Source organism: Tyto alba, unplaced genomic scaffold (assembly GCF_018691265.1).
Source record: "Tyto alba isolate M040663 unplaced genomic scaffold, T.alba_DEE_v4.0 Super-Scaffold_22, whole genome shotgun sequence".
Lineage (NCBI taxonomy): Eukaryota > Metazoa > Chordata > Aves > Strigiformes > Tytonidae > Tyto > Tyto alba.
Genome location: NW_024881296.1, coordinates 34,584,522 through 34,610,178, shown reverse-complemented (window position 1 = coordinate 34,610,178; position 25,657 = coordinate 34,584,522). Strand labels below are relative to the sequence as shown.

The 25,657-nt window shown below is 36.6% G+C and overlaps 1 protein-coding gene across 3 annotated transcripts in view; it reads left to right on the top strand.

Annotated features, from left to right (window-relative positions):
• Nucleotides 1-25,657, top strand: part of NKAIN2 (sodium/potassium transporting ATPase interacting 2) — a 554,761-nt gene that overhangs the window by 276,440 nt on the left and 252,664 nt on the right. For all 3 annotated transcript variants that reach the window (XM_032998052.2, XM_042795904.1, XM_032998053.2), the window contains one exon: nucleotides 18,932-19,012. In XM_032998052.2, coding sequence (XP_032853943.2) covers nucleotides 18,932-19,012 — 81 coding nt within the window. The remainder of the gene's footprint in view (nucleotides 1-18,931; nucleotides 19,013-25,657) is intronic.

Here is a 25,657-nt window from a genome sequence, read left to right as displayed (position 1 = left end):
TTTTTTAATCACATTAACTGGAAAGCAGGATAACATAGTAATGAAGTAGCATTTATACTGATGTTATTACAGCAGTCATTTAAATGTAGTTAGACATATTTTGCCCTTCCAGGTTTCAAACATTTCCATTAAGAACAAAAATGAACCCTTATTTGAACAGTGGAGATAAAACCCTTCTTTGTTATTATTAGAAAGACAGAACTCTGTTTTCCTCCTTTTATTCTTGCAGTGCCATATTCGCATTTAGAAGTTATTAACATTTGAAGTTTGTTCTTCTGGCTAGAAAACGCTGATCACAGCCTAAAATGTCATCACAGGAGGTCTCTGAGTGAAACAGCATCCCTTTTTCTCTGAAGGTATCTAAATTGGTTGTGCAGCCCTCCAATTTGAGGATAGTATGTAATAAGCAGAAATAGAAATGCACTTTTTTACACTGGATTCAAATCTCCAATGTGTTCTTTTGTGTCATTAATTTCCTATCTGCAACACATTTTTTCCTTTGTTTTACCTTAGACTTTTAAATCCTGATGTGAAGTCTTCAGAATTACATAAGCTACTGCATAAGATTCTTGTCCATACATAAATTGCCTTCCTTAGCATTTATCCTGCAATAATAATGATGTTATCGAGATAGAGGGTAGCTAACCTTAAATAAGTGCATTTTAAACACTTAGACAACTGATCTTTTACATACATCTTTCACAACTGAACTTCAGTTTCAGAATCAGAAAGCAGTGTTATTTATGTCATGTAATAGGTTCCTGTTAGGTATCTATTACTGAAAGGGTTAGAGCAGGTCTACTCTGTATTGTTTAGGAATGTTTTATCTCTCCCTAAACAATCATCTTCTCAATAAACTACCATTTAGAATTACAACAGATTTCATAGCTATTTCCAAATCAAGACTGGTTTGCATAGAATTGTTCTTTAATAAATGTTTGTCTGTGGAGGCACCACAACCCTTGTGATATATCTTTTACAAATATAGCCATGTGGATAAAAGTCTTGGTATCTTCCATCTGTGAAACTAAATGAACCCAAGCCTTCTTTTCTTCTTTCTAATTCCTAAAAATTAATATAAAATGAGAAAAATAGTCATAATGCCAATTCTTACAGCATTCTGTTAATTACATCTCTGTGTCTCAGACTTGCTATACTTTATGTATCCAGTTTAGGGTCCATTTTTTACTTGCTTTCTAACATGTAGAGAGCAAAGGAAGAAAACACAAAAGGGTTTGAATTTGCCGGACAGCACATTGCCTCTTTCTGTTGACCTCATGTGATTTCTTTATTGCTATGTTAAATCCACAAGGTTTGGAATAGGTTGAGTATCAAAAGGCACATGAGGAGGAGCTGCAGACTTGCCACACCAAATTCTCACCCAGTCTGTCATAGCAGTGATTTATACATGCTGGCTACAGATCATTTTGAGAAAGGATTCTGAATAGTGCAATTCATGCCAGAGTCAAAAATTTAGGGGACTAACATGTTTCTTAAGACAAAGGTTCAGTACATTCCTGTAGTTAGGCAGATGTTACATTATCTTTCTTTCATCTATAGAAATGTTGCACTGTAGGCTTTTTAAGACTTGATTTCTGCAGGTTTATAAGTCTTTCAGTTTCCACAACAAAATAAGGTATTAAGACAGAAATCCCTGCTGAATAAAAACAATTGTATAGACCTGCCTCTGACTTCTTTCCAGGGAGAGTTAAGGGGATCACATCTGCAATCTGCACTTGAGACATTCTGTAAGATTTGCCATTTATTAGTTTGAATGTTTTGAAAAAATACCCCATGGGATAACTAAAAAAAGATCCACCTCATTGTTTCCTAATACACCTTCAGCAGGCAAAGGCATCAGCACACTTAGAAGAACAGCTCTGGGGTAAACAGGGAATGTGAGTTAGATATCCCAGTCGCACAACAGCCTCTTATGATGCTTCATCTGTTTTCTGCGGTGCTTTGTTCCAGACTGAGTGCCACAGGAATGTCATAATGACAATAGGTTCTCACATAAACTGGGAGCAGCCAAGGTTGCCACAGAATTAATTCAGCCAGACACTGCAAATGTTGGAGCTGGGTGGTTGCTCTGTGCTTTTCCCCCATCCATTCACCCCTAGGCAAATGTGTTCTCAGTCTGGGCGAGACAAGCAAGTGTTCAGTAATGGGAAAAGAGAGATTTCTAAAGATTTGTCTCTTCCTAGGTCTGCCTTCTGCTACTCAGCCCATTTAAAACAATGAGCATTTGTATAAACCCTGAGATGAATCCATGTTGATACCGCTAATCTAAGACTTTCCGATTCCTTTGGACCAATTTTGCCTGGTGGGGGAGAGTTGGTCTTCTAATTTTATAACTAGACCTATGCAAAAAGCCTATGAGTGTTCTAGATTTCCATCTTTTCATTAAAAATGCCAAACTGCTTTGCAGTTACTTCCATTGTTTTTCTATGGAAGTGTGGTCCTGCAGCTAAGAGATTGCACATATAAGCTAATTCTTCTTTTATCTTTCTTGCCATTTCATTAGTGTTCTGGGACAAAATCCAACTGCCATGGAAGTTTTCTTAATCCTCCAAGTCTAATTTCTTGCTGACCAAAACTGACCTGATAATGATACTCTGACATTTTTTTTTTTTTTTTTTCCCCCCTTGGAATTGTATACTTATCTTTCTGGCTTTTTTTTTCCCAAGTGGTCATGTGAGGCACAGATCCTGTCTACATTTTAGAATTATCTTTTTCTTTTGTCAGTGAAATTACCCTTTTCGTGTCTTAAAAATGTGACCATATTCTCCAGTGACCTCTTGTGGCTTACATATTTGGACATTATCTTATTTACTTAGCCTTTCACTTTTTTCTGCTCTGAGACATATTCACTAACTCTCTTTGCAGTATTAATATTACTATCTTCCTTACCCTCCTTGCTTTGGAAATTCTCCTGTTCTCTCTATTACTGCAGCTATGGGATGGCTGGAATGAAAGAATGAAGGCAAAAGCATTTATAACAGTGAGGAGAGATAACCAGCAAAAAGAATCAATATTTGCGTAATCCACTGAAATTTCTTGTAGACAAAAGACCAGAAGAGATTTTCTGTGGAAGTCTGTTTCTCTTGAAGTATTGTCAAAGAACTGGGACTTATCTACTGAAGTCTAAGTCCCAGCAGTGTATTTACTCAACATCTGAAGTTCTAAAGGAGGATGGGGATAAAGAAATAACTGGACCTGTTTAATGATTTACATAATGATAGTCAGGTTTGGCAGTAAGTGTTTACACATAAAGTTATCTATCATTTTCCATTACAGGACCTTGATATTTAACCACTTGTATGAGTGAGCTACAGTTAAGCCACTCAAACCAGTTTTACCTAAGTGTATTTGTTATTTAACAGTTAAATCAGCTTAGCCTTTCTGATCATCTAGATCAATGGAATTTTTAAAAATCAATGTTTTTTTTTATATATATATCCATTACACTAATGAGTTCTAATAATTCATTTTTACAATGTCAGTGTGATATTTGACATGGAGTGAAAGAGAGAAGAGATGCCACGGGGCATCGTTTCAGGCTGTCATTTGCCCCCATTGCAAATTCATCTAGCTTTGTTTGAATGGGCAGTGATTTCAAACTAGGGGATGGCAGCAAACCCTAGGCAAGAGAGCCAACATGCAGACATCCATCCTGCAACTGAGCCACGGTGCTGAGGGAGCAGGGTCTGCTCCTGCTGAACAGATGGATGAACCCTGGGGGCTGCGCAGGCCCTCACTCTGCCCGTGCCTCTCCTGGCTCGGGCAACTGGCACCCGTGCAGGATGGAGGACTAAAGAGACCTTCCATTCTCTTCACCGGCCATGTGGAGGAGAGGAAGGAAGCCATTGTTCACTGTGGGGAAAAGGAGGAGAGCAGAGCACAGAAGTCTCCAGCCCATATAATTGTGGCTGGTGGGGTGTTGCCTCCTGTGATTTTGTTGCCTTGATTGGCACAGGTCTGTTCTGAGAGGCTGAGGGTCTCTAATGGCTCACATGTAGATCAACATCTCTCTGTAATAGTGTTTTAGGGTTTCTTTTTGTTTTCAGTGTTTCCTTAAACAAGATATAAATATTTATATCTATGTATTAATAGAACACTTATCTGGGAGCTAAAAGGGCGTTATCCTGCTATCATCAGCTCATGTGGAAGACACTGCTCATCACACATTATAAATTGTGGCTCCCTGACTGAACAACACCCACCATCCACAGTATAAGCACAGTTGTGAAAATACCTACACACACACTTTTACATCCACTGGAACAAGAGTCTATTAAAGCTGCAAATGCAGCAATCGAGACTGAGAAAGTTCCAGAATTAAAGCTGCCTCTGTGACCTTTATTTAGCCACCTGTGTTTTTGAATTATGATACAGTCTTTAATTGTGTGATCAAAGTGAGCATCTCCTTATTAGTGCACAACATGGGTTTCTCTCACTGGTAATGAATGATGTGGTTGCCTTCAGCACCCCAGACTCATTTGCGGCAGAAATGTCTCATCTCTAACATGGGTCTAATAACTATTACTCTGCCCAGCCAAGGTTTTAGGAAGGTAATTCATGCTTAAGATATGACTCAGAAGCTGCAGTCAGTGAGCTAGCTAAGAAAATTCAACAAACAGCTGAATGTGGATTATATTCAGTAAATATAGCACAAGTCTGGACTAGGTGATGAAGGTAAAAAGAAATATTGAACAGCAGCATCCAGTGAATCTCTGCTGTGATACATGAAAAATAATTGGATGTTGATATGAATTAACATGTGTAACTTCTCATTCTCACTTTTCTTAATTTTCCAGTATTTTACTTAAATTTCCTCTAGATGCTTGGAACCATTTTTTTTTTTTTTTCATGAAATATATTATTGTGCTTGGGCAGGAAATTATTTTTGAAATATCCAAGCAATCAGGACAGAAGCATATTTTAATTTAATTCAAGCATGAAATATAAGCATGAACTTTAGCTTGCATAGTTACAATTTTTTTCAATGGTCAAAAAGTTATCCTGTTGGTCTAAAGGCAACAGCAATTAAAACATGACAGTATTTTCCTACTGGGTGTTTCAGTACTCATTTCCACATACCAGGAGGAGTATGCACTTGATCTGTCACTCCAAAATGGAATTGGAGAGTGGGAGAAACCTGTTCAATTTTCATTATACTTTACAGAATTTGGAATAATTCAGTCCGGTCTCTTCAAAAACCCATTGCTTTTCCAAGCAAAGTTAGCAGTCTGTCATGCTGTTGTCTCCTGTCATAAAACTGTCATCACAGTCTCTCTGATGTGGCAATGCTGGGGGCACTGGCGTAGCTTCTTGGCTCTGTGGTGCTCAGATTTTGCTTGGCAATCTAGATTGCTGCAATGAAAGTCACGTGCCGCAATGTGGGAGCTACCATGCCTTTCATTACTAATGCCATCCTTGACACCTGGATATATTCCCACACCATTTGAAGTTTCAGCTGTTTATTCCCTCACTGTTGACCTTTCTTACCTCCTTATAATTTGTTGAGCTATCAGCCTGCTTTTTTTTTTTTGCCTGTTTTGCTTTTATTTTCCTTTTTTTTGTTTGTTTGTTTGTGCGTGGTTTTTTTTTGTTTTTGTTTTTGTTTTTCCTGACAAGTGCTGGGAAAGGGTCTGTATAACACTGGGTATTTATCAAAGTAATGGGCATGCTCTTCTATTTGAGCTGTACATATGGTCATAATGCCAAGAAAGACCTGTGAGAATCAAAGAATCGGAGGAAAAGCTGGGTTGGGAGGAACCCCTGAAAATCATCTTGCAGAACAGTCCTCTCAAAGCAAAACAAAGTTGTATAATCTGATGTTTCAAGGCAGCTTTTAGACCCTATAGTCATACCGTTGGGTTTCTTGACTGTATTTGCTATATCTCCTGAAGTTGTTATATCAGAAATGCTGTAATTGTTTATATTAATGATATATGACAACTTCATATGCATCTTGTACATTTCAAGTCAGTTTAATTCCCTCATCATGTAATTCTCAAGAATTTTTTCAAAGGCTTGTTTAATTTAAAGGTTAAATAATCTCTTTAGATTCCAATTTGCTGAGTTAGGCCATCTATAAAATGAATATGTAGTCTTGTCTTAGCTTGAAATAACGTCTGCGCTGAACCATGGTTGTTTTCAGGTGATACATGCAAACAGAACTGTATTTTAGTTTGTTTTTCTACACTATCCACATATTTTAATTACGGGCTTACAAGAACTCTAGAACAGTATAATCCAGAGGTTTTTTTTTTCCCCTAAATCTTTACCAACAAGTCCCCAGCCTTTGGGTCTTACTTTAATCACCGGTTTGTTGTAGAAAATACTTTTCTGAAGTTTCAGATGTTTCTTGTCAGAACTATTTTAACTAGCTGCTTTCACCTCATAATCAGTACTTTGTAAATTTTTTTTTGTTGTTTTATCACAGGCAATAAGTGATATTTTCATGCACCATTTTCTATTAAATTCCTCTTGAGAATGTGAAAATGACAGACTTTTTTTATGCCTAAAGCAATGATGTGATGTTTTTACTAGAGACTACCCTGTGATTAAAGGTTCACATTCCAACTTCTTCTTTTACCTTTATGCGTAGATCCAATTTTATTCTATTGTAGTTGTTAGTTCTGATGCAGTTATGGTCTCCATATAAGTTTGTGACCCTGACTCATGCAATAAGGAGAAAAACATTTTTAAAATAATATGTTTCTTAATTAAAAGATTGACTAAACTACTGGTACAAACTGAAGAAAAAACAAAAAAAACAGTGTTCATTATACTTTTGTGGGAATGGTGTATCATCTCTACAGGACAAACTAGGGCTATTTAGAACATCTATCTTAGCTATATGTTGCCATATAATAATCTGTTTGAATTCCTCTCAGTGTGATCCAATTCCTGCATTTGCAAAGCTTTTCTTGTTTCAAAATGTGTAAAATGAGGTGGGGTTGTATTTTTGCATGGGTTTTTTATCCTTTGAATTAGTGACATATAGTGCGCAATACAACTATACTCCTAATACGCTCTTGCCATACACTCTGAATTTTCTCTCATAATGGCTTTGTTCTCCAGTGTCTTATTTGTAGATACTGCTTTCTTTCCCTTTGACTACCAGTACCATACCTTTCTCTGTAAAAGAGATGTAAAAATGGTTTTGGCAAAATGCATCTTCAGTGAGTGTAAAAAAAAAAAAATAAAAATGCACAAAGACATTGCCTATTAGTATCTCAGCACTACCATTTCTTCCTACAAAAGAAATGGCACTTTCAGGGTTATACGGGCTACCCATGTAAAACCTTTATTTGGCACCTCTGCGTACTGAAACTGTCCAACTAGCTGATAAGCGGGCACCATGCCACTGAAGCAGATGGGCATAGCTGTAGAGAGCCAAAAGACAATGTATGTGCATCAAGTGTGGATGTTGGTGGCAGGCTTCCCAGTCAGTGATGTCTTAACGATTAAATATCCCAAGTTTTTTGCATCTGTAGTTACAGAGATGCCAGCCTTACTCCTGGATGGTGTTCTAAAATCTCTCCTGTTTTATTTTTAAATTATAAAGAACTTTTTGAGGATGGTTGATCTAGAAGGTACTTGAGACAAGAAGGCTAACAGTAAAAGAAATAGTAACGATGACCTTTGCCAGTCCAAAACAGAGACATGCTCTCACTCAAAACCAAGATATAAACTGGAGGTCCAGAAGAAGGAAAGCAAAAGCATTATTTAGGGTATTTGAGATATGCAGTAGAGAGAAGCAACAGGTACTTTCAGAGAAAGAAAATCAGATACAATCAGAGAAATGCAATTACTGTAATTTTACCAAAAAAGAAGGATTTGGAAGTTACGTCATGAATGAAAGAGACTCAAAGGCATGAATAAGGAGCATTATGCTATTCTTTGATTGTATTACATTTAGGAAAATAGAATTTGGCCAGTCTTTGTACATTAAGAGGGCTAGACCACAAAGTTACCTGATTACTGCACCAGTTTATTCTAATAACTGGAAGAACCTATTGCACGCAATATTTTTAGCTAGTGTTTTTTGATGCAAGTTGAAAGTGAAGGAGAAGACAGTTTATTTAAGATACTCTAAGAGAAGGTTTTTCTTTGTTTCCTCAATAATACAAACATTCACACAAAGCTGGGTATAAACCTTCCCGAGGAAGACCATAATTCATCCAATAAACAGACAAAGTGTAATGAGTTCTGGTGATTTGAGTAAAGTCAGATATTGATCAATTGATAAATAAGGAAGATATTTTTAGAATAGTACTTCCTTTGAATATATGCAGTCTGGCTTCCATGTGAAATGAATGGGTTTTAGACACACATAGTCTTAAATTTCCCTGACGAATTTAGAAAATATAGTCCATTTTACATTTTATGCTCTTTTAGAAAGAGTGATGTTTGAGTATCTGCTTCTATTTTATTGTTATAGCATCCGATTTCTTTTTTATATCATTGAATACATTCAAGATTGAAAAAGGCTGAAAAAAGGCCATGTTGTATTAAAACATACTGGTCTTGCCAAATCAGGCAGTCTTGCCAATCAGATGTACCAGAAGGGAATAAGGGAAGGGGAACTGTGTTCTTTGTCTTCCTCTCTCCCCTCTCTGTGGATCATTAGCGTCACTCAGTGAGTCAGTCACACTCATGTGGGCAGGTTGACAATCTCACAAATATGCACCCCCTACACAAGGAAGTTGCATCTAACCCTGTGCTCACCATACAGTTTTATGAAGCCAGATTTTGTGTCTCTAGAATTTAGCTCCATCCACTCCAGCTGTCTCAGCCTCCTAAACAAAATTCAGTTTGGCTCCATAATACAGTTGACTCTAAACAGCCGTGCTAGTTGTGGTCCCTTTAAAGGTGAACACTCTGCAGATCCAATTTATGAATGTTTGTTGTGTCCAAAGAGTGGGAAGTGACATTTGCAGTTGACTGGTACTTTCAAAACAGCCACCAACCTCCCAGGCAGAATTGTCAGTCAGTGACTTTGAAAGTCTGTGTGCTCTGTTCCCCAACCCTAAAACACAAACTCTCCTAGTATCTTAGCCACCTCCCTTTTTTTTTTTTCCCCAAAGTTTTTGAATTTTTGAAAATTTGGGCTTTAGAAAACAGTTCACAGAGAGGTAAGAAAGCACCTGAGGGTCCTTACTTATTTTTCCTACAACAAATATATCTTTTGCTTCAATGAAATCTCCTTTGGAATATGAACATTAAGGACCAAATTCAAATCCCTGTGAACTCAATGGCCGGGCTCCTCATGGCTTTGACTCTTAAGGTGTTAAGTCAAAGAAAATGCAAGGAAGAAAATAATACCTGAGAGGCTGAATACAAATCTCTCAATTTATCAAAAAGGTATGATTGTAAATGGCATAGTTATAGCAAGAATTTTGATGTATTCACTGAGGGAGATAGATTCCCTTTATAAATAGTTGCAGTTGGCACTCAAATACTGAGGCATCAATAAAAGAATCTAGATAAATGTCAGTAGAGTTCTGTTCCTAGCAACAGTATCTATTGATTTTATTTTTTGCATTCTGTTGAAAATGAACACTGAAAGAATTCCGAGTGTCCTGATTTGTATTTTTAATAGGGAATTTAAATGGGCGCAGCTGGTAAAAACTTCATTAAAATAAACTGTTTAATGACTGAATTATAATCAGGATTTTTCTTTTTGGGTGTTTCTGAAAAGGCCAGAGACACTAAGGAAACAGTCAATACATGTGTAGCTCCACCAATATGCTGATGTCTGAAGGAAATTATGGGTTCCCATCTTTCCAGTGAGAATCCCTTCTCGTTAGATTGAAACAAGAATATATCTTTTATGTTTATTTTATCTGGAAAAAAACACCTTGCCTTCCTAGCTGCACATTGTCCTGTTCAAGCAGGAAGAGGAGACAGTATTCTCACCCAGGTCTGGTCACTCAGCAGAATAGGTAGGTTCCTCCTAGGGCTGCCTGCAGTTGAATAGGACCTAGAGGAGTGGTCCTCGTCTGGTGAGACTGGTTTACTCTGGGTGAAATGCAAGCATATGGCAGAGTCCACATGGAGAAGCACTGCTGCCATACAGAGGGGTTGGGCAGTCAGTGAGGCTTGTTGAACCGCGCTCAAGAACTGATACCATCAGTGGAGCCTCTCGGTAGTGTGGTGGTCCCCAGACTGGGTAATGGCAGGGAGGGAGCAACACCACTTCTTTCTAAGGGGCTGTTCACATTTTCTGCAGAAAAGCAATTGCACAATCTATTCTTGATAATCTTTACAAATATTTCTTAAAAACTGAGGCAGACTTGTACATATAAAACCTCTCTTCCACCTATCACTTTTGTGCTAAATGTGTGTGATTTTTTTTTTTGCAGTGGGTTCTTTCCATAGTAAGAGTCACTCTCAGGTGAAGGCTTGCAAAAAGCAATAGCAGTTTATGGTAGCCAGTGATCTTGTTCATGCTTGTTTTTCATTGGTATTTCATTAGTAAAATATTCTGTGGTGCTGCAAGTTACAGGGAACTTTTACAGCAGATATTCCTTCAGTTTTCCCCTAGTATTTAATAATTAAAAATATCCATAGAAAACAGTTTGAATTCTTGTGAATGCAGTTTCTACACTTGTCACTGTACAAACTCTGAGGAAATCTGGGGCTTGAAATGCTTAGCATCTTAAGAATGATCTAGAGGCAGGATTTGGAAAAAATATTTCAAAATGTTTCTAGACCTTTCATTGAAGAACCAAATGACCTCCAAAATAACATAATTTTGATTTCTATCTTTCTTTTTTTTTTTTTTTTTATGCCAACTATAATATGAATTTAACAGCTGGTAAGAACTGCTCAAAAAATAATGCCATTTCAAAGCCATGATTTCAAGTTTTTAGATCTTGTACAGCACTGATTTCTAGTTCTAGTAGCTCTTGAAGTAGATCCTGATAGACTTATGTTGGAATTGAAGATGTATAGAAGAGGATCAAAACAGCACTATTTTAAGGTTCACTATTGCCTGAACAGCTCAACTTATGTCTTGAAAAAAAGAGATACTATTATGATTCCAATATAAAGAAAGCATTTTGAGCTCTATTTAAGTGAGAATTATCTGAGTAGCATTATCCTGTTACTTATATTCAATTAGTCATTTCTATTTTTGAGAGACTTTATACTCTTCCACAAACAAAAGAAAGAATGCTGAAAAAAACCTAGGAAAGTAACATAAGACAGAAAATATCAATCCATCTGTGAATATATGCATGTATATGTATGTGTCAGCATCTGGGTGGATATGTGCTGTGTTTCAGTAAACTGAGTATTCAGATGTTTGAAGTTTCTTCCTGCTGGTAAATGTTTCACAACAAAGATGTGATCAAAAGAAATACAGGAATTGAATGATGAGTGAAGCCAAACCAATTAAATCTCTACAGCTAAGTCAAAAAGATAAAATAAATATGTCCTGCTAAAATTTCTGCCTTACCTTAATTTCTTTAGTACATAAAATGCACTTCTGTTAAAAAGGTCATGAGCTTTAACATATGGATGCAGAAGAAACCTAGAAAAACAACAAACAAAAAAACAAACAAAAACAAAACAAGAAGAAAAGAATTTGAGATGACAAGAAAAAAATTTCTCTGCTCCCCACTTGTAAGAAGAATGAAAGAAATATTGTCTTTTTAAAGCAAACTTGTTTTAAAGTAACTCCTTAGTTACAGAATACTTTCATTAGGGGATCTAGAATATTTGTAACACCATAGTGTAACATAGTAGGTTGACTTAACAATGCTTAAATATACGTTATGTATTTCTGTGTGCTTACTTTTACATTTTGGCAATTCACCCTCATAGCATCATCTGAAAATAAATCATTATGTATTAAGAATAGAGTGATTACACTGAGAAAATTTTGTGTATCATTCTTAGGAAAGCTATATGAACGGGCCAAAATGTCTCCTGTGTTGTTCATGGTTTCTTGGAATGGAAGTTTGTCATTTAGTGTTTGGGGTGATATTTTAAGATGGTGTGGTTGAACACTGAAACAGAAGCTGAAAACCAAACAAAAGTGATGCAGTAGCCAAAAGCAGCTGCCATGTTAGCACTTCTCCCAGTCTTTTCCACTAAAACCTAAAGAGCTGTGAATCCAAGAAACAGAAAATGAAAAAATGAATGAATCAAGCATTAATGGACCATCAGTATGTGTAGGATACAAGAGACAACAGTTCTCAGAAGTCTCTTCAGCAGTCCTTTGGGGATATTTTAAACTAGTGACATTTAAATTGCTTTGTTCTTTTTGTTTATGTGAAAAAAAGGGAGTGCATATCTACATAGTGCAGTGTTACTATCTCATTTTTAATGTCACTGGTACAAGATTTTTAATGGGCTCTGTGACACTGCGAATTTTGCCTTGGAGTAGTTTTCCTTTCCAAACAGCAATGGTGGAGTGATCTGTGTCAGACACTGAGAAATGAACCAAGCCCTGGAAGTGCCTTTTCCTCTCGACTGACTGTAATGGGAATCTAGACACTGCTCAGAGGATGACATCTGCATTACAGACATCTAAATGTGGGCAGATGGATACCACTTTGGCAGTAATGTGTGCTGTAGAAATGCAGCTTCTCTTATGCAGAAGGAGTTGGAACTACATCTTCACAGAAAAAGTACATCTCTGCTGTGTGTTCTGGGCCAAGCATAATTCTGACACATAATGAAATGGAAACAAAACAGAAGGAGCCGAAAGAAAAAAGAAGCCCAAAGAGTCCCACCCAAGCTATAACTCCCTGGCTATGAGTAGATTGAGGGGTGACTGCACATCATAGCAGTGTGATGGGCTCTGGGTTGTGTCTTCATCTATTTGCGACCTGACCAGAATGTGCCTCAGCTTTCTTCCTGCTATTATGCTTATTAACCCTTCCCACACAAATCAAGGGGAAAATAAAGTTAATACACTCCTATATAAAATCAGGGCTTATAACTGAGCCCGAGGATCTTGAAAGTTTATACATAGCCACTGGGTGTATAGAAGCCTCTGGGAGGAAATTTTAAGCAGCACATGCTCTATATCTGTAGGCAGTGATTACTCAGGAGTGAAAAACCAATCCAGCAGTAATTTTCTGTTTGGTAGTGACCAGTTCTGGTGCACTCGACAGTTCAGCAGCTTTCAGTCAGGTTTGGCAGACAACACTAATTATTAAAGTGCAATGTAAAGTAAGTAACATATCAGAGAGATGTTTTTACCTGAGGGAGCAAAGGGAAGAAGAAAATATATATACGTTTGTGACAGATGAAAGACTGAAGAGCCAAGGACTCACAATGCGAAAGTGTTAAAAAATTCCCTTATAAACACAAGCAGACAAACTAGACTGTCATTGCAATCTGAGACAGAAAAGTCCAACAACTCAAAAATGGATCATACAAAATCAATTCACATTCACTTAGAAACAGAAACTCACAAAGATGGACAGCACTGACACTATAGCCATGATTGATTAAAAATAAAATAATAATAATAAAAAAAAAAAAAAAAGGGCAAGAAAAGATCTAAGTCCTAATGATACGAATAATTCAGCCAAGCAAAATTTGTGCAAGCTGCATGCTGTGACAACGAACAAGCAATGAAACAAATCTGGAGGATTTTGTCATTTCTGCAAGAGCTTCCCAGTACATTCCAGAAAGTGAATGAACGTTTATTGAAGTTGAACTGGTTGCACAGAGCCCTCTGCTGCTAGGCACAGTATTATTTGTTGTCAAGGCTACTGGTTTTGGCCCTGAGCTCTCTCCCATCGAGGCCTGTAGGTAACTGCTGGGCAGGGAAGACTTTCATCCAGATCATTAAAAGCAGAGCATGGCTGCTCTTTGTGTTAGGTTGCTAAGAGCAGCAGTTCTGCTTAAAACAGCTGGTCCTCACGCGTTCAATAACTGAATCTCCCCTGGGTGTGAATTTGGCTCCCAATTCCTCTTTGGAGTCCAGCTGTGGTTTCTGATCCTGCTCTTCACTGGAAGATTCCCACTGAGGTGTGGCTCCTGCTGGTTTCTAGAGCCGGACTCTCTACCAAGCTGTGCTGCTCACGTCCTCAGCAGCTTTCAGGAGAAAGCCTCAGGCATTGGGAATGGGAAGGAAACCGCAAAATGCACAGAGCAGATTAAATTAGAGAATGGTGCCTACTAAGTGGCCACATGAAGTCACTCTGTCAACTGCTGTCTTTGTCAAATGGACTTCTCCCTGGGGAGTCTGAGAGAGATCTTTTACTAGTTCCAGGAAGATGGGAACAAGACAGAACTTTTGCTATTTGCTGCTGAATAGGTTCAAAAAGACACCACCACAGAATGTTATGACAACTAAACCACAGACTTTGTTGTTCAGGAACAGCTTGGTCCACCTTACTCTAGGAGTAAGCTTCTTATTCTGGAGTTTACTTCAGAATAGTTGTTTCTATTTCAGAGGGGCTTTTCAACGGTAAGCAGAGCTGTAGACCACCTCAAAGTTTATCTGAATGTTATCAATAAGTTTAGATAATATGTTGGTGCCAAGTATTCAGGATTCCACTTGTTACCAGATTTGATGGGGAAAAGATAAGTTTAAAAATTGTATTTCTAAGTGATGTATCTTCACAGACAGAGGAAATTAGGGAAAAAAAAAACTTTAGAAGCAAAGAAAATTATATTTGTGGACAGTTGTTACTTGAAAGACATGCTTTTTCCAGACACGTGGGGCTCAAGATTATCTTTGAACAACTTGACTGCTGTTGCCCAGACAGCATGAACAGTCACATTTTTAATTACTATGGCAAATGTAGAAATTGTCATTTTAGAAATGCATTTGGTTTCTTTTTCCTGAATAGAACATGCAAGGGCATAATGTTGTCATATTTGGAAGAATCTGAAATTAAAATTGTGTACATTTCTAAAAATAAAGTAAGTAGCAATTCACTAATCACAACAACAATTCAATTACTTTGCACAAAGTAATATCTTGTAGGTCTGGAACCCGCATATCCCTCAGTCAAATGTGATTGTAGTTGACTCACATATCCAAAAAGAATTTGGGAGCAGGAGAAATGTCATGTAAAGTTCTGTGAAAAAAATGCTTAAATTGAAAATGCTCATAGCAATCAGAGTTGCTTACTATTTACACTCAAAATATATGTGACATGATTCTCCTTCAGGAAAAGTGACAAGAGTATTAGATGTGAGTTCTGGTGACCAGGTTTATATCAAAAGCAGTAGTGATCTACCCGGACCTTTGGTTCTTATACCCTCATGTTCATTTTCTGTTGGGCAATGGAATTAAGTCTAGTCATTTAATTTCTTTGACCTTCAGCTTCCCTGTTAGTAAAATGGAGATAATGCAACTTAGCCAACTTTGAGAGAAGCGTGAAGAGGGATGTATGGATTCTTAGTACTGTTATAAGTATTTTAATATTTCAGTTTCCTATTCCCCAAGAAAAAAGACATATTAATTTGTGATGATTCATAGTAAATTTCCAAACTTGTAACTAGACAGTATCAAGAAATCATAAAGTAGGTAATTCTTCTCATAATTCTTTGTACAGCGTTATAAATTCATGCTTACTTGAAGAATGGTAAATGTATTGTACCATATAAGAACTGTATTTATATAATTTATTTCACACACACACACACAAAAAGGTAGCTTTTACTGATTGGCTACAACTTTACAAAATAGTAAGTAAGTATTTAAATCTTCAGTTTTAGTCTTCCAGTTTTACCTCTTTCCAGGGTGGATTTCCATAAAAATAATAAGCTGTGTTGTCATTGATATGCCTCCTGCCAGTATCTCCTGCTTGGTCAAGTGTCTGCGTGTCAAGGTTCTTGTCTTGTTGATATGTGACTGCTGTAGCATTGTGTTTTCTGTCAGATAATGCAGCTGTCTTGAACTCCCACATATGAGAAAAAAATACAGCTATAGCCCTTTGAAGAACTCTTATAAAACGTGTTTCTAATTAGATACATATAATAGAGTGTACCAGATGGATTTGTCCATTGTCACAGACCTTCAGAACTGAATTTCCACAACAATTTGCTAAAGCACATAGACAACAAGAGACATTTATGACTTCATGTGATCCAGAGATAAGAGATGTGCTAGATCTGAAGCATCTGAAATAAGAAGCAGTAGGAAGCAGAAGCATCCTTGTATTTCAAGACAATTATACTCAGTGCTATCCGCAGAATTCAGGCAGCAAACACTTAATATAACGTTTCAAAAGGAAGCAGTTTAAAACATACTTTTAAAAGACGTTTTTAAACCTTAGATGTAGTCCAATAACAGCAGATGCTTGTTAAGAGTGTGTCTAGAAGTCAGATAAATTTGTCTTTTTTTTGATGATAGAGAATGGAAAAGAGAAGTTTCACTTCTTTGGGTAAGCATAAGGCTCTTTGCTGGGACAAGCAGCAAAAAAAGTGCCTTGGAGTGTTCTGCTGCATGTGCTGTTCACAGGGAGCTTTTTAATCTGCTGTTGCTTGCATGCAGTGTGACAAATTGGGCCATGAACAGCCGATCTAATGAAACCTAGTTTCCAGTGGCTCTCTCCCACACTTTTCCCTCTTTATATTGACTGATAAAATATGATCCTGTAAGTCTTTCTCTGCATGAGGACTCACTAGAGTATCCCATCCCATTTGTAGGCCTATTTTCCTGAAAATTTTGTGAAAAACTATCTTTGAATGTTCTAGTCTTTTGTCCAGTTAGCTTAAAATTTTTCAGGAACACAGAAAATATTTAAAGGGAACAGACATCGCACAGTGATACTACTGCTTCAGTCTCATTTCTTTGGGAAACCGGTCTAAATGCAGTATTTAGAATTTTCATTATGAGAAATCCATTTATCTACATGTGTCAGAAGGAAAAGTTGTGTTAACTCCATCAGAATATATGTATGGTTGTATATAACTTTATTAAAATAATTGGCAAAAACTGGCAAGTTAAAATACTGCAGTTAGGAAAAAAATCTACATAAATGTTACTGAATCTAAAGTAATGTTTTCTTCTCTTGTTCTTGTAGTTATAATGCTCCATGTTACATATGAAGCCAGGTGTACCTGGCTACAGGAAAATTAAATGCTCGGTATACTTAATATTTTAGCGTTGGTTTAAAAAAAAATAAAAAAATAAAAAATAAATAAAAAAGAGTGTGTTAAGACCATGAATCTGAATTAAATTCCTGTATTCCAAAGTTTTATGAGCAGCCTGTGTTCAAAGACTAGATGTGCATTAGAGAGGCCATGAAATCTCTATCCCTGGAGATATTCAGACCTCAACTGAACAAATCCCTGCACAACTTGATCTATGCTGGTCACATTTTGAGCAAAGATTGTACCAGATGACCTCCAGAGGGTCCCTCCTGACCTAAATAAATCTATGATCTGTGAACAGATCTATGGACCAGAAAGAGCTGTCCTATAAAGTATAAGCAATCTGTATGCTTTAAATTACCTAAAATTACTTCTGTGTAAAGCAATTCAAACCTTTACAACTGTGTTAGCTTCCATTAGATCAAAACAATCTTTATCATAATTCTTTTAAATCTGTACATGTGCTACATAATAGCTAGGCTGGTTGGCAATTATTTGGTTATCTATAAAAATAAGAAATCAGAACAGGCCTAAATTTTACTCATGTTGGATATAGTCTTACTTTAGATCTCCTGAGAAAGGACAGAATTCTATTATTTTCACAATGTCTAGAAGATTAAGTAGAAAATGGCATGTTGAATGGTAGACAACTGGATGCGAAACAGAACTTGCAAGAGAAATGGAAGAAGAATCCTGCATAGATTGTTACTGAATTTAGATAATGAGATTGCCTCTCATGACAAACAATGCTCATCAGATATTTTTTGTAAGGGATGGATAGTATAATATGGAGGGGTGCAGAAAACAGTGTTTCCTGATTTGGAAAAGTAGTTTAGCAAAATTTAACCAGTACATTTTGGAAAAAAGATAACAAAAATAAGTAGAGAAAGTCTGTAAATACTTGAGAGAAATGAGTTGGTGATATAAAAGGAGGAAATAGTCTTCAGCTATAACAGGTAGGGAATGGTGTCCTCTTGTATTTTACACGTATGTAGTGCGATGGGTATGTGGAATGAAATTAGCAAACATGAAGAACTGAATTGTGAACAAATAGAGGATAGCTACAACAGACGTTAGAAAACCAAACCATTTCTATATCCTAGGGTTTATTAGATGATGGAGTAATTTGGCAAGGGAAGTTCTCAATCAGAGACATTAGATAAGAGCAGCAACAGCAGATCGAACTTAATTATACGAGATCCTCTAGCATTTTAAAATTTAAAATATAGTATGCACCTGAGGATGTTGAATAATTATGAATGATGGTTTGGAATGTCACAAAATATATTGATAGAGGAAGTTGTTGTGACCAAATCTGTACATATTTTGTAGAAATACTGTAAAATAACATATATCGGCTTATTTTCTTGAGGTTATATATATTGGTTTAGTTTCTTGAGACTAATCTGAAGTGCTGCAGAATCCAGGTCCTACTTCAATTAGACTTTGTTATTTAGTGAGTTATATTTGAATAACTATTTGAATAAACAGGTCTGCACTTCTCACATATAACTGATATTACATGCCTCCCTTGACATTGCAGTATCCCCATCTGAACAATAATAAGAGATCCCGATTAGTCTCAAATTCAGATGTCAGATCTATCAACAGTTTTCTCAGATACAGATTTTCTGTCATGACTGAGTACTCTCTAGATCACTCTAGAGTGTGTCTGTGAAAGGGAAGAATTTATTTTTGATTCTCTTGTATATGTAACATTTTTAGTCATATGCACCATATTTACAGTCAGTTTTTGTCTTGGATTGAACTAATGGTCTAATGAACTAAGTTTAACTCAGCTGATAGTGAAATTATTAATGCACCGTTTCTCTCTTACCCCCTGCAGTATGCTGTCTGGCTGGTCCTTTGGGTTACATGGAACGTGTTTGTTATCTGCTTCTATTTGGAGGCTGGGGACCTTTCAAAGGTAATTTACCATTGGCTACATTTAAGCCATCAGCACTTTGTTAACATATCCCAGTTGAAATGCTGTGTTCTGTTTACTCATCCTCTTAGAGTTATTAGAATGAGGGTAGTATGATGCAAATTTGGAGGAATCTGGGTACGTTAGAAACTTTTAATCTAGACAGTAATGAGCATATACCTTCTGATGCCCACAACAATAATGGTATATATGTTTTAAAAGAAAATTACCTCTTTTTGCCCTCTCAGGAATTCTGCAATGCAAATTTGTCCTCTATGAGAGACATTAATTAGTGATTTCATGAATACAAAATATTACCAACTCAAGGGTAAACAAATATTTTTTGTACCATTTAGCTTGCTGTAACTTAGCTGGATTCCTTTCAGGGGTCTTATACAACAGAATAATAATTGTAAAACAAGGTGTCTTTAATTAAAATAAAATGTAAACTGAGGTGTCAGAATAGATTGCCATTTGGCTACAGCACCATTTTTTAACTTTGTGCTTCTGGTAGGAACGTTCTGACTGAAAACTTATACACAGTCAAAATGCATAGGAAAAAATATATTTTCCTAAGAATGACGTATTTCTAGGGTTTTAGTGACACTGTAAGTGATAATACATAAACCAGCAGTTGGTAGTGCACTCAAACCAACATCTCAAACCAAAACACCTACTTTCTAAGTTATTCCCAGAAGGCTGGAAATCTGTGGGATAAAAGATGAGCAGTGGTAACAAATTATTTTGTTAAAATAATAAGCTTCAACTGAGTCTAAATATTGCTGTCCATGCTGAATTATGCTCACAGTGGTGTGAACTGGCCATCAAGAAGAATCCCGCATGTGAAAGAGATCCCATTCTCATCTTGACTCAGATATTTGCTGTTCCTGAATAAAGGGAGTTTAGCCCCAACTGTAAATTACAGCTGTAATTCTCTGATCCTTTGCGATTTATTGATATGTTATGCAAAAAATTAAACACAATTATAGGAAGAATAAAAGAGGTAAACTACTTCCTTACCTGTATTTGCCCTCAAAGCACCTCCAAAGTACAAAAAATACTAAAGACTGTGATATTTCATTCCCATGTATTCTGTTTCTTCAAAAGATGTTGGCTACAAAAGGATCAGAATTTGATTTCCTGATGGTGCAATTTTCTGCAGGTAAAACATTACATCTTCTGGGTTTTATACCTTCAGACAGGCCCAATCTCATTAAAAGCTTGACAAAAATATAGTAAATAATAAAACTTGCATATATTATCTTTTGTTTGGTTAAAATGCTTTCTGTATTGCTAAGTTAACTAATGTATATAACAAACCTGGCAACTGTTGTTACAAATATAATCAACCCAATCCACCCTTCTTCCACCTGCTTGTTTCAGCCACCTGCATTCCTACACTTGTGAATGTTGGGATGTTTATCATGCCTGGGGAACTGAAAGGAGGTGGGAAGGAAGGGAGAATGGAGAAGCAGCTGTTTCAACACTGTGTTTTAGTGGGTAAAAAAACAACTTAAGAACACTAGTAAATGCTAGTTAGAATAAAGATGGTTCAAAAGCAGTATCTGAACCTGAAACTGATTTTTTTTTCTGAAATCTAGGGCTATGTAATCTAGAGTGCTTCTCAACCAACCATACGATTCAGGATTATATTTGGATGCAGTTAAAATTTTTATTTGGTCTTTAGCAGTATTATTTGTTCCAATGAATATGATCTGCCTTGAAATGCCCAGTAGAGTATATTCCTTCCACTTTGCTGTTTTTCAGACCAACAGCACTGGTAAAGAGAGAGACAATGAAAAGTTCCTAGAAAATGGATTTCAGAAATAGGTACAGATTGACTCATTATCTACAAAAAGCCTATTTCATACATGGGACATCACTATTCTCTCCCTTTCAACTGCAAATGGTACATCAAAACTTGCCCACATGATCAAATCTTCTGCAAGATCTAGGGCCTAGAAATTTATTTCTAATGGAAAGATACCCAATTGTTTGGATAGATAAAACTTATCCTCCTGTTCTAGATCATTCAGAGGCTCTAGCTTTTTTGCAGATGTAGGTGTCTTACAAAAAGGATCATTTTAAATTTTATGTCTCTCCGTCACATTCATATGTTTTGCACTGAATCTTCTTTATTATTTATATTTTCATCTGGGAGTAACTGCAGCTTCAAATCTGTAATGATACTCTGGTGTATTTTTTTGTGTTTGTAATGGCACGTAGAACCTTGAAAAAAGCTCTGGGTCTGAATCAGTTCTAAATAGAGAATAAAAAAATAACCTTTAGGTAAGTACCAGAGGGATGCCTCTGAGGTTGTAAACCAATAGAGAGGATCCTACACAGCATGGCTTTAGGAATTGATAGGTTAAAATTACTGCCTAATAATAGTTCAGCGGGGTGTAGTTTATTTTTATATGTATAATTTATAGCTTTCTACCAAATAAAATAAAAGAAATGATTTTTTTTTTTTTTTTAAGTTTTGAGAACAGCTTTTATTCTATGTGTATGTACATAAATTTTTCCATCATCACCTGCTGATATAATGGAGAGGACGTATTTCAATTGTTAATATACCTTCTTACAAAAGGCTTGCTAGCTCCATCATTTTTTATTTTAGTTGTGGAGATGGAGGTCTTGACAGTTTTAGAGCTTCTCCTTATTACACTGAAACAGGCCTGCAAAGACTCAGAAATATTTAGAACAATGAGGTAATCATCTCTGAAGAGACTGAGGAGGCTCAAGGATTATTAGTGAACAGCCATGCAAATCTGTTTGCATTATACACCATTACAATCATATATATTTTGTGGAAAATGGCATCACACTAAGTATTTTCTGTCCTTGAGGCACTGTTGTCTTTGCTGAAACTCTTTCACAGCAAGCTGGAATATTTATGGCTTTGTTACAAAGAGGAAGTGCAATCACTCATTCTTAACGTTGATTGTTATGTGGATCTCTGAATGAATGCCTAGAAAATCTACTTCTCAGACTTACTTTTCAGTATTGCTCTTCAATAGTATTTAATTAGTCTGTGTGTTGTTTTGCTTGCTGGTGAGTGCCATACTCAGTATAAGTAGGACTTTAAGGTTTCAGGAGTGGTAATATTTATTTTGGCCTGTGGCTAAGCAGACGTAGTATATGAAAAGCATAACGTCTTGTCTTGAATGAGACAAGTCTGAAGTACACTAGTGAAACAAAAAGGAAAACATAATAAAAAACATCTCTGAGAAAATTAAATATTTCAGTGATTTGTTTAAATATATCAAGAAAGCACACAAGGAACTAGATTCAGTTCTTTCGGGATTAAAAAAAAAAAAAAAAAAAAAAAACAAACCAAACCCAACAAAAGTTAAAAGTCTGTTTAGTATTTTTTACTTCTTCAGACAAAAGAGTTGACTTCTACGGGATTCCCATTTACTTCTACGTGATTCAGCTGCAACCTCTGAATAAAGACCCTCAGTAAAGAGAGTGCTGCAAATGCTCCTGTAACGAAGAAACAGCACTCTTGCTTCAAGGCATTTAAAAGTGATGTCTAAGGATCCCACAAGCAGAATAGAAGTCAAATAAGAACTATCAAACTTGTATTTTTAGTTTAAAAATTAGTCGACATTTTTTCACTGCAAAAAAATGCATGGCTGAGGTTGCACTGGTCCTATCACAAGTGTGGGAGTGTAGGGATGCTGCTGCTGTCAGTTACTGGAAGTCAAGGTAGAGGCTGGACATAGGATGCTGAATGAGGGGGACCAGCTGGGCTTCAGGGCCCAAAGCAGCCCTTGCTGCACGTGCTCCCAGCTTTGGGCCAGTATATTTGGTTATCCTTGCATGCAGCTCTATGTGTGTGACCATATACAAGAGCAATCCTCTCACTGACACCTAGCTGAGCTCTGATATTTCTTTGCTGTAGTCCCTACCATACTATGTGAATGTGACCAACAACATACTTTTTAAAAACTCATTTTAACTGTCAAAATTGACCTAGTTTCTGTGTGTGGCATTCTTGACATCTTCCTTATTTACACCAAACAACATACAAAGGTTACATTTAATAGATTAAAGCGTAAGGCTGTGCTTATATGTTTTTTGACACAGAAATTAGGTGTTCGAAAGTCAAACACGCCGGTATCAAGAAATTACAGAGTTAAGGTTGCTTGTATAAGCATAATTTAGCTCTCCCTGTACATTCATTTTTATATAGCTTTTAGTTATGCAGTCACAACTGTATTTTTTTTCTTTTTCACAATCCTTTCCTTAAGCTCTGTGCAACATGGCCTGTTTTAGAAATGAATCAGATTTGGGAATCGGGTGAGGTTGCCATACTGGATCTTACTCCATGTATTGCAACAGTCAAAAAAAGCTTAATAAAAGGACAAGGAAAAGAAAAATAATTCTGCTTTTCTTACCAAGTGTGGCCATTACGTATTTTGTTTTCTCTTCACTGGCCATTATGTAATTAATTTACATACTTTATACAGGTAAATCCTGTACTTCAACTCTGTTCTGAAAACATGTAGAATAAAACTATGAAAGCTTATGTAAAGAACCGTGACACCTAAGAACCCTAAGCACAGTGGTGATACTATGTACATAGCTCACCATGTATAGTTAAAGTGCAGTTCCTCATGATTTTAGCATTCATTCTACAGATCTGAGTTGCAAGCTGCTTTTCTTTAAAAAGAAAGTTGCTATATGCATTCAAATTAGGTTACTTCCTTTCCTTTATTGTCCTGAGCTGCAACAGGGGGAACATGAAAGAATAGGAAATATTTTAAAAATTTACTTATTTAAAATTGATATTATTAAATATGATACAAAGAACTGAATGTATTGTAGCTATTAAAATGTAAACTAAAGAAAAATATGTAATCAGATTGTTTTCTGCTGGAAGTTTTAAGGGAAATCAAATGTTTCTGAACACATTTTCTCCTACCCAAACCAAATATCTGCAAATATAAGATAACTTAGACCCACAAAATGACAGACTGATTCATGTTGGAAGAAACCTCTTAAGGTCACTTAATCCAGTCTCCTGCTTAGAGCAGCACCAACTTCAAAGTTAGATGAGGTTGCTCAGAGTTTTAACCAGTCAAGTTTTAAAAGTCTCCAAGGATGGAAATTTCACAACCTCTCTAGGTCTTAATCATTCTCATTGTGAAAAATTTTCTCCTGATATGCAGTTCAAATTTGCATTGATGAAATCTGTGACATGGTCTCTTGTCCTTTCACTGTGTGCCTGTGAGAAGAGTCATGCTTCAGTTTTCTAACACCTTCTTTAGGCTTTTGACTGAATTTGAGTACTTCAGCTTTCGTTTTGTCCTTTCTATAATTGAATTCTTATTTCCAGCTACACACAGCTTGTTGCACCTTACAAGAAAATAAAATAATTATCATGTAATAAATAATCAGTTCACTTTTCACAATTTTACATGCTTTACTGTGGAAGAGAATCGGAAGGGTCTTCACATATATGTAAAACTATATAGTATCTTAAGTAAAATGCAGAAAGTCTAAGGTTGTCCTTGTTATCTTGAAGAGGTAATAACATTCAAAAATAATTAGAATCCTTTAGTTCAAAGACAATTCAATTCATATCAGAATTTAAGTTGTCTGATACTGTATTTAGGGAAATACTGAAAACATTGCACATAAACCTTGCAGTCAGCTAAGATGCTGAAAAAGTGTAACTCTTCCCCTTTCCTGCTGAGGTGAGTATGGGTCAGGAAGGTTAACCAAAACTTGGTGAAGGCTCCCCAGTAACTGATAGGGAGCAAGAGGAAGGCAATATAATGGCACCTCTGAGGAATACCTCTGGGGAGAGAGACAGCCCTGGGAGTGCAGAGGTTTGGGGAGAGAGTTTGCTGCTGTTTTATTGTCTGCAAGCATTAGCCACTCTGTAGCTAAACAGCAAGTTTGACTGTTTTCCATATTATGAAAACAGAGTAATAAAGACAAATGTAAGAAATCATGTAACTGTCAAGGTACGCTGTGATTAAAATCAGTGTTTTCATACTCATAGTCATGGTTCATAGTAAAATAAGGCCAGAACAGACTTCAGGATATGGCTAGTCCATTCTCCTGCCTTCAGCCATGCTCAGCGACCAACCTGGACTATGGGGAGAGCATCTGATGCAAAAGATCTTAAGGAAGAAACGAGCAGTTTAGAAATCCACTCACAGCTGGATTTGTACATTAACAACTTTTCACCACTGTTAAGTCCACCTTTCCCTTGTTGACCTGAGATGTTAGTCCAGGATTAGCCAGATATGGTTGACTTTTAGTGACTGATGTGCAGTCCATATTTCCTCTTTTCCTTTTCCATTGGATAAAACTAATGGGAAGAGGAAGAGGCAGCAATGGCCATAGCACTCCCTGCCAACAGACAAATTAACATCAGCCCTACACTGCTGGTGGGAATAAGTTGAAGGGGTGAGAGGAGATATGGAGCCCATGTTTCCTCCTACCGTTCTCATTTGTCCACACCTTCTTATCCAGTAAAGTTATAAGAACCAACCAGAAATAGACACCTTGTAGTATTTTTCTACTTTAATATCCTAACATTGTCAAGCACACATCCAGCTATGTATCTGACTTTCACATATCACTGCTTGGATTGATACCTACTTGCTCTGAAATGCAGCTTATATTCGA